This window comes from Cavia porcellus, unplaced genomic scaffold (assembly GCF_034190915.1).
Source record: "Cavia porcellus strain 051 isolate PalLab524CR breed Dunkin Hartley unplaced genomic scaffold, mCavPor4.1 scaffold_12, whole genome shotgun sequence".
Lineage (NCBI taxonomy): Eukaryota > Metazoa > Chordata > Mammalia > Rodentia > Caviidae > Cavia > Cavia porcellus.
The window spans coordinates 62,038,220-62,051,681 of record NW_026947495.1 but is presented as its reverse complement, the minus strand read 5'-3'; the positions used below and the strand labels follow the sequence as shown (position 1 = coordinate 62,051,681).

The 13,462-nt window shown below is 39.0% G+C and overlaps 1 protein-coding gene and 1 pseudogene across 3 annotated transcripts in view; both read left to right on the top strand.

Annotated features, from left to right (window-relative positions):
* The window catches only part of Wipf1 (WAS/WASL interacting protein family member 1), a 110,710-nt gene extending 98,025 nt beyond the window's left edge, over window positions 1–12,685 (top strand). For all 3 annotated transcript variants that reach the window (XM_063259329.1, XM_063259330.1, XM_063259328.1), the window contains exons 6-8: window positions 4,867–5,079; window positions 5,727–5,840; window positions 9,654–12,685. In XM_063259329.1, coding sequence (XP_063115399.1) covers window positions 4,867–5,079; window positions 5,727–5,840; window positions 9,654–9,709 — 383 coding nt within the window. In that variant the 3' untranslated portion in view covers window positions 9,710–12,685. The remainder of the gene's footprint in view (window positions 1–4,866; window positions 5,080–5,726; window positions 5,841–9,653) is intronic.
* LOC111754199 (small nucleolar RNA U13) lies at window positions 8,973–9,061 on the top strand (annotated as a pseudogene).
* Window positions 12,686–13,462: the final 777 nt, after the last annotated feature.

The following is a 13,462-nucleotide window of genomic DNA, read 5'->3' as shown; positions in this document are numbered from 1 at the left end:
TTTTTGTTTTTGTTTTTACCGGTACCAGGGATCGAACTCACGACCACGTGCTTGCAAGGGCAGGCGCTTCTGCCGCTGAGCTAAATCCCAGCCCCGTATAATAAGTAGTTTTAATAGATTGATCTTTACAATCATTATCCTTGGACTTGGTACATCCATCTACTTTTTAAATACCACCTCACCTTAAATGACTCATCATATATGGAAATAGGGTATTTTTTTCTTTAGAAGTTAACTGACCTTTGACCCTAGGAACCTAGTAAACAACACTGCTTAATAAATCAGTGGTCCTCAGACTTGATCATACAGTAGAGTTACATGGAAGCCTGGGCTGCTTCCCAGGGATTTCTGATAGAATTGGTCCTGGATACAGAGGAGGTATGAGAATATTTAAGGTTCTCCAGTGTTAGTAATGCACAGTGGAGTTTGAGAACTACTCTTTCAAACGACTATGCCATGGAGAATGGGCTACAAATATTACAAACTTGCTAGTCCATTAAATCTAATCCACAGATATAGTGGCCTCTCATTAAGTTTTCTTCACAGAACAAATGAGTTGGGTATTCAGGTAAATGAACTGGGACATTTTTCTTTTCATCTAGCATCTAGGCATTTTCCCATAAAATTGAGAGACCTTTTCATATGACTATCAAATGGGTGGATGAGCATATTAAATCTTTCCCAAAATATTATATAGGCAGTGGCATATAACATGTATTCTTTCTTTGATTACATAAGTTATACCTGTTTAATTTAGAAATGGAGAGAAGCATACAGAAAAATCATTTTAATTCTGTCATCACTACCCAGAAATCATCAGGGATAACATGTTTGTATGTCTTTTTACACATATTTTTAACATCTTTGCAGTCTGTTTAAAATGCAGACACGTACATTTGTAACACTGGCATCACACTAAATACGTATTGTGTTAACTTGCCTATTTAACAATATCTCTAATATTTTTTGATATGAGTAAATATTCTACTACCTAACTTTTTAAATTTTAAAGTGAAAAAACAGTGACACAAAATTTCGAAACAAGGTAACAGAAAATTAACAATGGTTAATATATTGTGTATTGTTATCTTCAGAGTTGCTACTCAGATTACAAGATATAGGCATGTATGACTGATCAAATAATATAAGCGCAAACCATTTTTTAACGAACTGAAAGAAATTAGTATCCCTGTTTTAGCTATCTTCTGTATATATATGTTTTTTCTTTTCCCTTCTTTTTTCCTTTCACCCATCCCAGTTCCTTGCTTTTGAGCAATTTCTTTCCCTTTCACACTATCTATTGTAGATTTTGGATTTTATTTCTTTTTTCAGTTGTTTACACTAGGGAAATAATACAGTGTTTACAAATGCAAATTTATTTATTTCACTTACGAGTATGGTCTTTTACGTAAAAGTGTCTCCATTATATAAAAATACCACATCTTTTTTTTATCCATTCCTCAGTTGGTGAGCATTTGGGTTGTTTCCAAGATTTAACTATTACAAATCGTGCTGCCATAAACGTGGGTGTATGTATATCACTGCAGTATGATGTTCTTAACTCTTCTGAGACAATATCCAGAAGGGGAACAGCAGAGTTGAATGATACCTCTAATCATAGTCTTTTGAGGGATCTCCACACTAATTTCCACAGTGGTTGTACCAGTCTGCACTCCCACCAAAAATAGAGAAGGTTCCTTTTTCCCCACAGCCCTACCAGCATTTGTTATTGATTTCGTGATGATAGCCATTCTTTCTGAGATAAGATGGAATCTCAGTATTATTTTAATTTGCATCTCTTGACTGACCAATGATGTCCAACATTTTCTCATGTATTTATCTGGGAAGTATATATTCATCTCAGATGCCCATTTTTTGATTGAGTCTTTGAATTTGGGTGCCTGATATTTTTCAATTTTTTATATGTTCTAGATATAAGTCCTTTTAGTGACAGTTGGCTAAATTTTTTTCCCACTGTGTAAGTTTTCTTTTTACTCTGTTGGTGATTTCTTTTGAAGTGCAAAAACTTTTTAATAAATGAGATCCCAATTGTTGATTCTTCAAAATATTTCCTGTGCAGTTTGGTTTTTGTTCATCAACTCTCTGCCTGTCCCTATGTGTTCAAGATTTCTACCTCCTTTCTCTTCCAGTAGATTTAGTGCTTCTGTTTTAATATTTGGATCTTTAATCCACTTTGACTTTCATGCTTGGTGATAGACATAGGTCTAGTTTTAGTCTTTGGCATGTGAAAAGCCAGTTGCTCTAGCATCATTTATTAAAGAGGCTGTCTTTTTTCCAGTGAACGTTTTGCCTCTTTGTCAAAGACAAGGTGACCGAGTGTTTGTATTTGTGTCTATATCTTCTAAACTGTTCCATTGATCTTTGAGTCTTTTTTTTTTTTTTTTTGCTAGTACCATGCTGATTTTATCACAGTAGCTTTGTAGTATAATTTGAAATCAGGGATTGTGATGCCTTCTGCTCCTTGCCTTTGTTACCTAGGATTGCCCTTGCTATTCTAGGTCTTTCTATTCCAATGAATTTTAGGAGTATTTTCTCTAGATCTGTGAAATATGCGAATGCTATTTTGATGGGATTGCATCAAATCTGTATAACTGTTTTGGGAGTATGGTCATTTTCACAATGTTGGTTATTCCTATCCGTCAGCTAGTATATCTTTCTGTTTTCTGATATCCTCATCAATCTTTTTTCAGAGTGATGTAATTTTCAATGTATAGATCTTTTATTTCCTTTGTTAGATTGATTATTTTTTTAGATGCTGTTATGAAGGGTGTGGATTCCCTAATTTCTCTCTCAGTGAGTTTGTACAACCTAATTTTTAATGGCTCAATAATATTAGATCGTACAAATGTTCCTTCATCTCTTTAACCAGTTCCCACCCTTGGTTATAAAGGCTGTCTCTAGATTTGTGCTGTTGCAAATAATATGCTCATACATCCTGGTTGCTAAATATTTGTTGCATCATTGTGTATTTCCTTTGAATGAATTCCTAGAGATAGAATTTCTGGGTCTAAGATTATACATAGCAAAACTATGGATTTCATGAGTACTGCCAAATTGCCTTCCGGAAGTTTCCTACCATTTAAATATCAAGGGCCATCTATATTTTGAAATTTGCTTTGGTTTCATTGTTAGGGGACTGGGCTTTAGAATTTTATGTTATTGAGATTAAATCCTGACTCTTCCATTCATGAGCTTCTTGACTCAGTACTTTAAGCCTCTGATCCCTCAGAGGCCTTGTCTACTGGTCCTGTACTTCTCATCGTTACTATAAAAACTAAATGAGACAAATGTGTATAGAGGTTATTTTACTCTTTTCTTGGAGTTACATTATTCAGTAAATGATCATATTTATTATTATCCTGACAATGAGAAGTAGAAACCTATTTGCTATTGTGCCAGCCTGAGTATGGACCTGGGTCCATGAGATTACAGAATAAGGAACATGAATGTTTACTTCGAAAACAAAAATGAGATGAAGTTAATCAAGTTTCATACGACAGGCTTTATAATGTTGGAAGTCTAGTTTACATTTAGTGACAGAGGACTCATTTCCACCAGTAAGTCAAGTCTTGCTACCCCGGACTCTGGTAGATGGGGCAGTAAATAATACAAGGTGACATTGCAGTGTCCTTGAGACATCACCCTGTGCTGAGGGGTGGCTCCCACCCCCACCAGTGTTTAAGTCAGGACTGTCAGGCAAATCTGTAATGGGTGGGTTGTTCTGTTTATGGTCTTCAAATTGGATTCTGAATCTATAGGTAATGAAATATTTACATTTATGGTGCCATAAGACATTGTATACATGAAACGTCAGCATGTTACAAATGGAATGTGCCACTGCAGATCAGGACTTTTACTAAGATCACTTGGAATTACATAAAAAGTGCTTGCTTTTTTTTTTTTTTAATATAACTCATTACCCAAAATAGTGTCTGCATGTGGAGAAAAGAAAAAGCAAGATCGGTTTCTTTTGTATTATTTTATAAAAGACTTTACTTTGAATTCTTTTTGGAAACTAAAATTTTCTAGTTATACCACATCACTGCATTTTTTTAATGGTTTCTAGTACTTCTACAAAACTTGTAACTTGTTTTTTGGCATGTTACTCCTGGCAGCAGCACTCTGAGAAAAGTGACTGTCTGATACCCATTATAGACAGGGACCAAGCTCTACCGGGCGGCAGCTGCTCAGGGCAGGACGCACAACGGCATTGACAGCTAGGAATATTGATTAGCAATTTGTCACTGCCTGGGCTCATCTGCCTCCTCAGAGAGGAGGAACCAAGAGGGACCTCCTGCTGTCAGGGTGACTCACATTCGGTTTCCTGATGTGTCTTCCGCCTAGAAGTAGCTCGTGTGGTTCACAGAAACATGCGTGTGCAATTACACAATAAGACGGTGCCATCAAAGAACTTAGTTCTTAAGCCTAAAATAACTTCATAACCATCTTACTCTTTTTAAAAATTTTTTTCATGATGTCACAATAATCAGATTCTGTAACTCTTTAAAAGGATTAAAAATGATTTTTAAATTACATGGTGGTTAGTATAAACAGATTGTCACCTGTTTTCAATTTCACTGCACTATCTCCAGCCTCCACGCTAACTCAAAGGCACTCAGCCGTTGAACTATCAGTGTGTGCTTGCTGTACAGATAAGCATGGCCCATGTGCACTTTCCTGTTCATATGTGCAGTTGTTTTTCGTGTCCTGGAAAGTCTCCATGTCCCCTAGATAAAGGCCGAATATCCAGCAGGCACTCAGTAGTTGCACACCAATGATGACCACGATGGCAGTATGGGACATAGGGAAGTAGTGCACTAAATGTTGTCCTTTCCTTTGTTCCAGGGCCCCTCCCACCACCACCACCGGTCAGCAGAAATGGCAGCACAAATCGGGCCCTGCCTGCCACCCCTCAGTTGCCGTCCAGGAGTGGAGTAGATAGTCCCAGGAGCGGGTCCAGGCCTCCCCTTCCTCCTGATAGACCTGGTGCTGGGGCACCGCCCCCACCACCACCTGCAACATCCATTAGAAACGGCTTCCAAGACAACTCAGGGGAAGGTGGGTAGTGACTGTGAACTGAATTAGCATTTCTTGTTCCCCCATTGTCATCACAGGGTGCACTGATCTAACAAATCTCTGGGTCTACTAGGACTTCAGGTTAAAAATAGCAATCCCCTCTCCCAGCTTCCACAAAGGCAGGTTGTTTTTCTCTGACTGGTTCTTTGTTTAAGCTCATTTTGGTTAACTTTCCAGGGAGTCTAAAATTCTAGAAAGAACCACTTTTGCCTCTTACTTTCTTACTAGCTGTATTTCTAAAAAGTTGGCTATAGGAATGAGACTCAGTAGCCTGCAGATACCAAGCCACTTTCCACTGCTGTGTTGTCAGAGTGGTCCTGGTCATTCCAAGGCCCACTTCGGGGAAGAAAGCTCTCCCACCTGTTAGCTCCGAGGGACCGGCTAGATCCTAATCTCTCCTGTATTCAGTTCGCCGTACTGGGGACAAAAAAGTCACTTTGATTTTACCAGTACATTTTATCAGTGTACCAGTCAATGACATTTGTAGCATTTCCAGCTTTTCTATAAACTAAACATAAAACTAGAACTGGTTTCTGCAGGTCTGTCTGTATTTCATTCTGTGCCTTTCGTTACATAAGTCTTGGTAGCAGATTGTCTGTTGCTGAACATGCTGTTTGTTTCTACCCTAGATGAGTGGGAAAGCAGATTTCACTTCCATCCAGTTTCTGATTTGCCACCTCCAGAGCCATATGTACCAACGAACAAAAGCTATCCTAGCAAACTGGCAAGAAATGAAAGCCGGAGTGAGTATTTCTGCCAGGGAAGTTGGCAGATTTGTACTTGAATGACCTGAGTATGCTCAGGTTGGCTAAGATTCAGAGCCTCTTGCCTGGGGTCAGGTAGAGAACTCCATTTGGAGCCATCTAAACCCTGGCAAGTTTCCTTTCCATGTACAGTAAGAAGATGGGAAATATACAGAGTGTACATGGGAAAGGATTCTTAGCTGGGCATGGTGTGCACACCGATAATCCGGACACTCTGGGAGGGTAAGGCAGGAGAATCACAAGTCTGAACCCAGCGTGGGCAGCTATGCTTATCTGAACAATCTTCCCCCATTTTGATCTTCCTGAAACAGCACAGGTAGAACTATCTTTTATCCTACCAGTTTTGAGACTAGTAAAATGTTTTATTAATTATCACAAAAACTCACTAAAGCCTCCTTGATCTTTTAAATGTATTATAACCATAGCTTTATGTAGCGTTCTGTGAAATGTTAAATATATTCATATTCTCTCCAAAAAACAGATTTTAGCAGGCTGTCTTTCTATTCTTGTCCATACAATTCAATTGGATATGGAGTCTCTCACCTGTAATCCCAGCACTTGGGAGGCTGAGGCAGGAGGATCACCTTGAGATCAAGGCCAGACAGAGATGTATAATGAGTTCAAAGCCAGCCTGGACTACATGACAAGACCCTGTCTGAAAAACAAAACAAAACAGATCAAAAAACCCTATCTATGCAATTCAGTTTTTTATATAGTTATAGTGACAGTATATAGGTTTTTGGTGGTAGGGTTTATATATCATTGCTTAGTAAACACTTTCCATTTTATCACATAGTTTTTATTCCATAAGAGTCCAGCCAGCCAGTGTGCAATAATTTAGCATTCCTGGACATTTATTTAGATTGTTTCTGGTTGTTCGATAATATGTTATGGTGCCATAAAGAAGGAAATTATTTTCCTCATTGAACAATAAATGTGAACAAGAAGGAGAAGTGCACATACTGCTATTTCACAACCTGTTCAGGACTGAGAAATAATTAGCATGAAATACACAAAAAGCCCAATGAAGTTCAGACTTGTACAGCCTTAGCCCCAGAACCAGAGTAAGCAAATCAAGTAACTCCCAGCTTCCCTCGTCACATCCTTACTCTCCAGCAGAGCCGCTTACACATCCCCTGATTGTTTCTTAACACACAGTTCTTAAACAATTTTTGGTGGTTGGTTCCCAGTCTAAGAGCAGATTCGTATCGACTGAAGTTTAGGATAATTAGAAGCAGAAATACTGACACTGGAGGGAACAGGTAGATGTCAGTCTCAGGACAAAAGAGGAGTAAGGGACGCAGCTGTACCAGATGGTACAGCACAGGACAGCACCAGTGGCTCCTTTGGCACTTTGTGACTCTGTTGAAGAGTTCAAAGCATTAGAAGATGTTTGGGGCAATTTCCTTGAATAAATTCCAGAAGTAAACAGAACATTGCTGCTTGAAAGAAAAAACTCTTTAATTCCTAGAAAAATACACTTAGTTACAATACTACAGTCCTTAAAAATGTGTAATAAGGGGGCTGGGGATTTAGCTCAGCGGCATAAGCGCCTGCCTTGAAAGCAGGCAGTCGTGAGTTCGGTCCCTGGTACCGATAAAAAGGAAAAAGACCAAAAAAAAAAAAATGTGTAATAAAAAGTTTTAATTAGAATAAAATTATCTTATGAATAGTTGAGAGAGAGGCATGCTAGTGTGTGCCTCTAATCTCAGCACTAAGGACGCTGAGGCAAGAGGATTGCAAGTTCATGACCAGTCTTGGTTACATAGTGAGATTCTCTCAAGAAAAACAAAACAAGACTTAGTAGTTGAAATTTATGATGAAACCTAAGTGTTCACTGGGATCAGGTACCCTTGAGTGTTTTATATGTATCAGAAACTGGCTTGTGTCTGAAAAGAGTATTTCTTGCATTCTTTCTAAGTCAGTTAATACAGTCATCTTCGCCATACCCTGTAGAGTTTTAATTTTATAGCTGAACATGTTTCCTTTTTCCTTTCCTTTCTGTTTTTGGTGTCAAACCTTCACACTATGTTAAGGCCAGCCTGAACTGCATAGCGAGACCCTGCCTCAAAAAAGACAAAAAAAAAAAAAAACAAAAAACCTTCACACTATGTCCCCTTTCTAAACGGATTTTTTCAAGGGTCTCCCTAAATGACTACACTGCCCGAGTTGGGCTTGAGTTTGCAGTCCTCCCGTCTCAGCCTCCCAGACTGTTGAAATTACAGATGTGTGCCACCACACCTGGGTTGAGGTTGAAAAGAACAACTTGCTAGAGCAACACCCTGCGCAGTATTGCATACTCCCTGAGTGACATAGAACCTGACATATAACAGGCATTTTAAAATATTTTTAAACTGATAAATTTCTACTGTCCTCCAAAATGCTTTTTGGAGATTTTAGATAACAGATCATCTAACAAAAGTAAATAAGATACTGTTGAGTACCAAGTTTTATTCAGGTCCTGTGACTGCCTCAGCCTCCAAGGCCAGAGCCTGGTAGAGCACCCAGGCAGCCCTGAGCCCCGCAAAGCATGCTGCAAATGCCACCTCATGGCAGTGTCAGACAAGGCGGGCCCTTATTTCACTAAGCATTTGTGATGTGTCAGTTTACAGTCAAGGCTCCGTGCTCAGGGGCTGCTTAAGAAAAGACTGGGTTGGAACGGTGAAAGGATTTGACGACTCAGTGGACTGCCAGGATTTTCCTGCATCTCCTCTCCTTGCCTGGAGATTCGTTTCTGTCTCAGAGGTCCCTAAGCGTCTCAGATGTCTCTCAGTCCATAGGGTCACTGTCAGGATGCCTAATGAAGAACACCTCCAGTGCCAGCCCTGAATCTCAGAGCAGTGGCCAAAGCAGACCTGTTCACCTCCCCTGTGCCTCAGGGAGACCTGGCCACAGCCTCATCCCCCAGCTTCATGCGTCAGACCTATTTCAACTTTAAGATGTGAATGAATTTTAGACCTGGTTTAAAATGAATGTGAATAGCTTTAAAAAGAGCACATCAACAAAGTGAAAGGCAACCCACAAAATGGGAGGAAATATTTGGAAATTATACACTTGATAAGGGATTAATATTCAGAATATATAAAGAATTTCTACAACTAAACAAAACATATCCTTCAGTTCGTGAGCATGATGATGGGTGTTCATGCGGTATGCATGAGCTGTGTGTCCCTCAAACCTTGTTACAAACCCTACTGAGCATGAATACTTAAATAGACATTTCTCTAAAGAAGATATACAGATGGCCAATAAGCACAAGAAAAGATGCTCGATATCACTAATCATTAGGGAACTGTGAATAAAACCACAATGAAATACAATTTCACACCTATTAACCTGCCTTACCCAACAAATGAAGTGATTAGATAAATTGTATAGTTTTATATAATAGGATGCAGTGTGTTATTAGTTATATTTGCAAAGGGTATTGACTTTGTTCTCTTTCTAGAAGTAAAAGGGAACTGTTTCTAAATGGAAATTATATACATAACTGCTCTCAGTTATCTCTGGGTGGCACAAGCATGGGGAAATTTATTTTATTTTGGTTTTGTTCATATTTTCTAAATCTATAATCAACACTATGGGTAAGAAGAAAAGCATGTGTTTTTGCTGAGCCCTGTGCACCTCGTCAGTAGAACTGGTGGTCACCATCTGGTAGCGTTTATTCCCATTGTTCTGTGCTTATACCTTGGTCATGGGGTGAGGTAGTGGGTACCTCTGCAGCCATCCCTCATTTCCATAGTGGAATGTAAGCTTTCTAACCAAAATTATATTGTCTGTTTTTTCATCAAGGTGGATCCAGTCGAAGAGAAAGGGGTGCCCCACCCCTGCCTCCCATCCCAAGGTGATGTTTGCCTGCTCTTCTCTCTCTAGACTCCAGAGCACCTTCTGATGTTGCTGTCTGAGAACTGCACACCCGCTTCCTTTTGTCCTGTCCCCTTCATTTGTGGCAGGAAGAAGAGAGGGTGAGGGGAATTTGTGTGTGAAGGGGGTGGGGATCCAGTAGAGAAATGCACCTAGCTTTCGATGTTCTGTATATTCTCACAGCTATTGCTTGCTTCGGCTACAGCCTGCCAGTGTTGGCTTTGGGATCTATAGACTTTTATGCAAATAGGTAGAGACACATTGTATCCCGGGCCTCAGCCAAACACTGCCTGCATTTGCTACAGGCTGTAATTATGAAAGCCCCTGAGAGCTATTATTGCAGTGCTTTTTTCACAGGCTTGGCCTCCTGTGAGGCTGTTTCCATGAACCACAGAGGCCAAGGCAAGTTGCTAGGCAAGGGCTCCCACAAGGCTTTTGCAAGTACTGATGCCCAGTCCTGAGCATTCTGAGGTAGGCCGGAGGACAGAGCTGTCCAATGGAAATATAATGTGAGCCCCGTATATAGTTTTTACATTTCTACTAGGCACATTTTTATAAAGGTAAAAAGAAAAAGGAGAAATCAATTTTAATATATTTCATTTAGGCCTATACTTGCAAAACATCATTTCAACCTCTGATCCATTTCAGAATTATTAATGAGCTGTTTTACATTCTGTTTGGTACCAAGTCCTCCAGGGCCAGCATGTATTCTTCACTCAGCACCTCTCCACTCGGACCAGTTACCTGGCAAGTGGTTGGTAGCCACAGGTGCCTGGTGGCCACTCTGTTGGACAGCACAGGTCAGGAAGATGGAATTTAGTATAAAGCCTCTTGTTTATAAGATGAGCTTTAGAGATTCAAGAGGTACCTAAAAATCAAGTTGGGACCCAGCACTTTGTGGGGCAGACAGCCTGACCCTAGATGTTGGTCCCTTCTCTTTCCTCTTCCTTTCATGTCTGTGAACAAGTATTGCTTCGCAGAATCAAGGTCAGAAATTGATCTCATATGGTTTACAACCACATGGAATAAAGCCATGGGAAAGAAACAGAAAGCTGTGGGGGCTTCCAGGCTCAGCTCCAGCTGCCTTGTGCTGTCAGAAGCCTCCTGCCTTACAAAGTTGAGGTCGCCTTTGTTCCCCTTCCGCTGAGCAAGCTCCTCAGGCCAGCAAAGACTGGGGAGACTGAGGGGTGGGGAGAAAGATATCAAGACAGAAGCGTAGAAATGTGTAACAGATTTGAATTAATGGGCAAAACTCTTAAAAATCTAACTCTGAAGCTTATAGGAGTGAGTTGGGGAGCTTGCTAGTAGAATTAGGGAGTGAGTTCCTTTGAATAGAGTCATTTGTCCTAGATCTATGCAAATAAAGTTCCACTTAAGGGCCAAAAAGGAAGAGCCAACCTTGCCTTTTTTTATGTGATTTTGTTTACAAAATTTTACTGAGACTTTTAAGTCTAGCTATAGAGTTGGAAAAAATATATTCCACTTTGATGTTTTCTATGGTTATGTTTAAAATTGCCTTTCTTCATTTTATAAAAGCACATGGTCACATATGTGTATGTCTATTTACCTAAACTTTGTATTAAATTCAGTGTATTGTTCATGGATTACTGGGAAATACTAGCAAGGAATCAATCCAAAGAAAAATTTGCAAGATGCATTCCTATTTATAGACTAAATGTTGCATTTATATAAAAGCAGAACTTAAGAGTTCTAATAAATGGAATGTATAATAAATTCTGAAATTGTTGATTTGAATATATTGTACTTTTATAACTTCCCTTGCCAAAGTCCTATGCTGAGTACATTAGAGAACTTGTTTTCTTCCCCTTCCTGTACAATTCCTCTACCTTGTGGCTGTCATTACTTGGAGCCATTACTCAAGAGAACAAGAAATATAAAAGTATAAAACAAGCTTGGCCAAAATATTTCTTAATTTTTTATATCTGATTTGGTAATTTAGCAGCATGATTTTATTTTGAATTCTTTGTTCTGACATCAGCTGTGACTAACACCTACACGATAAAGCCTAATACCCAAGTCACAAAAGATAACACTGGGGCTTCCTAATAGATTGGCAGAGGAAAGTCTGACCCCAAGACAGTAGGTCTGAATTTTGTAAAGTATAAAATTTATGAAGAGACCTGGACAAGTCCTTGCGTATCTTAACTTTGGCAGATACCTTTCTAAAGTATGAAACAGAATTACAGCTCAAAATTGCCTTTCATCTGGAAAAGAGATGTTTTAGAATATATTTTAAGGGAGTGTTTCATGAATACACCTATACCCTTTCTTAGAAAATTAGCACTTAATTGCACCCACAACTTTGAGTTTTATATGAAAATCTTCAAACCTTGGCAAATCATAAAAATGAGCACTTTTCCCCTCGAAATCAGAAGTTCACTTGCATGTTTTTTCTGTAAGATTTCTAAATAAATGTATTCAAGAGCCAATACAGTATTTTAACATTCACATATCATTTTATATTGAAGTGTATTACAGTATTAAAATTCAGTGTTCTGTATTTATTTCATTATGCATTTTATTTAGTAAAGCCAAGAAAAATATTTAATCCAATGGTGCCTTACTTCGTGATTTGAAACAAATCAACTTTTTATGTCTTAGTAGCAGATTATTTGCCTGTTTTTGTAAAATCTGTTAGGCTTTATCTTTCGACTTGTAATACCAATTTTGTTATTTTAGTAGCAGAAATGAAATGATTGTTAAAGCACCCTAACATTTTGGTATGAAATTAATTTCTCCCTAGTATAGTCAGGGATTAGAGAGAAGAAGAATAGAAATAGAAGAAAAATATTTTTTTATGCCATTGCACTGCGTAAACAGACATATCTTGGTATCTATGTCATTAGGATAGTTTAAATGGCAGGGTAGAATCTACCCTAGACATCTACGTCTTTGTAAGTTAGCCAGACAATAAATAAAGCAGAATGATACAGTGTCAACTGGTGGTTTTTCTTTAAGTAGTGAACATAAGTAAACATAAATGAAAAAGCAAATGCTTGTTTTCTGTTTTATGCCGTGGTGGTACAGAAAGACAAACTAAAAAACAAAACATGTTGACGAAAATAAAGGCCACAAAGGTCCACACAGTAAACATTCATCACTCCTCCTGGCTAATCTCTTCTTGTCTGTTTTCCCCAAGAACCTGCATCTTAGTCTGTAAAAGGGATAGTGGAAGCTCTGAAGACTAGCACAGACATTGAGAAATCTTGGAAAAGCCATGGGGGATTAAGGAAGCCTGATAATTTGTCAGATTATCTGCCCTACTGTATGGGCACACTGCGTTCACATTATTTCACCATGGCACAACAGTCAGGAGCCTCGGAAGACCTGCTCCATCCCTTTCTTACAAGTTTCTTTTACCCTGTTTGTGACCTATGAAGTGAGGAACACCCAGCAGCATCACTGTGTGCTCATCACCGAGAACAATGCACTCAGCACTGACTGTGGGCATGTGCAGTAAGCTACCAGAATGAAGGAAAAGTACTTACATACTGTTCCCACATTCACTGAGATCAGGTCAACTAGAAGGGGACTTACCAGTGTGTTTTTAAAGGAAAGGAACACTAGCAGAAAAATGCCCCCATCTGAAATGCAATGTAACCTCTAGGAAAGGTGCTATCAATTCCTACATCTCAAAACCAGCAAATGAAGCTCATTCCTTCAGTTACCAAAGAAACATTATTATGTTCAATTTGAAATTATAGACCTTAGGAGTC